The 2,084-nt window shown below is 41.6% G+C and overlaps 1 protein-coding gene across 3 annotated transcripts in view; it reads right to left on the bottom strand.

Moving 5' to 3' along the window:
- Positions 1–359: 359 nt before the first annotated feature.
- The window catches only part of shda (Src homology 2 domain containing transforming protein D, a), a 17,969-nt gene continuing 16,244 nt past the window's right edge, over positions 360–2,084 (bottom strand). For all 3 annotated transcript variants that reach the window (XM_014023551.1, XM_014023552.1, XM_014023550.1), the window contains one exon: positions 360–885. In XM_014023551.1, coding sequence (XP_013879005.1) covers positions 699–885 — 187 coding nt within the window. In that variant the 3' untranslated portion in view covers positions 360–698. The remainder of the gene's footprint in view (positions 886–2,084) is intronic.

The following is a 2,084-nucleotide window of genomic DNA, read 5'->3' on the forward strand; positions in this document are numbered from 1 at the left end:
GTGTTGGAGCTGGAAAACCTCTAAAAAATGCAGGATAGCGGCCCTCGAGGACTGGAGTTTGACACCCCTGCTGTAAGACATTCACAGAAGTCTGCAACAGAGACAACATCTGGATTATGTAGCGTTTGGTTCATATAGTCACTAATATTTAAAGGGCAATAACAGTGTTGTTAGTAGCTATAACTGCAATTTAACCTCTGCTACATCTACTGCAATTCATCACAAAAATGATAACGGGAATAATGAAATCATATTGGCACAAGCTATTAAAAAAATGATCCATGGCTGTTTATGCCATGCTTGAATACATGATGGAAACAGATACCATGGAATAATACACAAACTCTGCAGTTTAGAGACACTTAGGACTGGAGTTTGTTTTATTATTGGACCTATAAGTACTCAGCTAACAACCTTATAATTAATAGTTACTGATAATTAGAAGTACATGGCATCAAGATACTGAGATTTCAGTGACATTATTTCACACGTTCATGAGACACTGAACTCTTTGTTTGGTTGCAACAGAACTTATTGGGATAGTGGTAAAAAAAAAAGAAACAAATGGCACCAGACAGCCTACCTTTAAAAAGCAGTGCAGGTAGGGTGGCCGTGTGGAAAAAGCACATGAAATGGGGATGAGTAAATGATGAGTATACGTTGTTTTCAGTAGCACCAGGAGAAACAGTATGTGTGCGTCAGAGGGTCTGCACTATGACAGGATACAGCAGGGACATGTGCTCAGCGCCTCTGATTGGCAGCTTGTGTGTGGTGTAGTAGTGGATGACCTCCGGGATGGTGGAGAAAGGAGGACTGTTCTCCCCGAGAACGTAGTGCCCCTCTGCAGACTGGGTGAACTTCATGTGCATGAAGCCTTTACAACTCCTAACAGGAAGAAAAAAAAAGACAAATTTGTTAAAAATTTACAGAACCATACTAAAATTAAATACAACTGATCTGAAAACTCAAATAATCATCAGAAGACAAAACTTTTAGTCCTTTATTAGTCTGGTCCTCGCCTTCCTACGCCGTTCCTCTCATTTCTAGTTTCCCTTCACTGCTCCGTCTGGGATTTCTCCCATAGACAAGGATTTCTTCAGGAGAATTTCTTTCAGGCCAATCAGAGAACAGAAGGAGGACGTCGATTTTCTGCACAGTGTCTGCTAGTTAGTTTAGCATACGGCAGTGGAGGAAGTGAATGAAGCCAGTCCGTGTTGATAAGGCTTCCAAATTAAATTTGTCTGACAAACCAGCAGCTCTCATTTACAGTCGTTTTGTTCGGCTCGGTACTTCTCTCCTCTCAGTAGGGTTGTTTACAGCACACGATTTCTGGTTAGCTTCTTAGCTTAGCCTTCTTCACAGTGGAGCTGGCATACACATACCAACCGATCCAATCATTTTAAACCTTAGCAGAGGCCACGCCTCCACCAAGAATCACTTCTCTATAGCCGAGAGTCCAGACCCTCGTACGAAGCAAAGTGAAGAACACGGGTCTGGTTTTAACCAGACTAGTACTTTATGCATACATTAAAGCACTGGAAAAACAGCATGTGCTGCAAAAACATTAGTGAAAATGTTGAGAGTTGAATGACGGCTGAAAAAACTGAAACTAGGCTGTTAAAAATAAAAGAACCAAAATGCTAGCTAAAACTATAAAAAGCAAACCACTACGYAGAACCTTAAAAGAGGCAAACTGATAAAAGCTAAAAGAATCAAACTGATATTAAACACAAACACACACAAAAAAACTGCTTGCTAAATGATGGAAACTGCTAGCTAAAAGCGACAAACTGATAAATACTAAAAGAGAATAGGACTGTGTCAGGGGCTGCAGCCCACAGAGGCCGAAGCCTAYGCAGTCTGGTTAGGCTGCTTGAAACAGCTGTGAAATTAAAACGGTCTCGTCTGGTCTGACATCTGTTTGCATGACCACACGCTACTCTGTTACTCCGAATATGATTTGTTTTAAGTCATGTAGGGGTCACCTCGAGTGAAGAAACAAGATTTACTGCCTCGAAGCAGGCCTCGGACAGGCCTGACGAGAGGACAGGAACTCTGTCACAAACTGAACTCTATTTAGGCCA

This window comes from Austrofundulus limnaeus, unplaced genomic scaffold, assembly GCF_001266775.1.
Source record: "Austrofundulus limnaeus strain Quisiro unplaced genomic scaffold, Austrofundulus_limnaeus-1.0 Scaffold376, whole genome shotgun sequence".
Taxonomy (NCBI): Eukaryota; Metazoa; Chordata; class Actinopteri; order Cyprinodontiformes; family Rivulidae; genus Austrofundulus; species Austrofundulus limnaeus.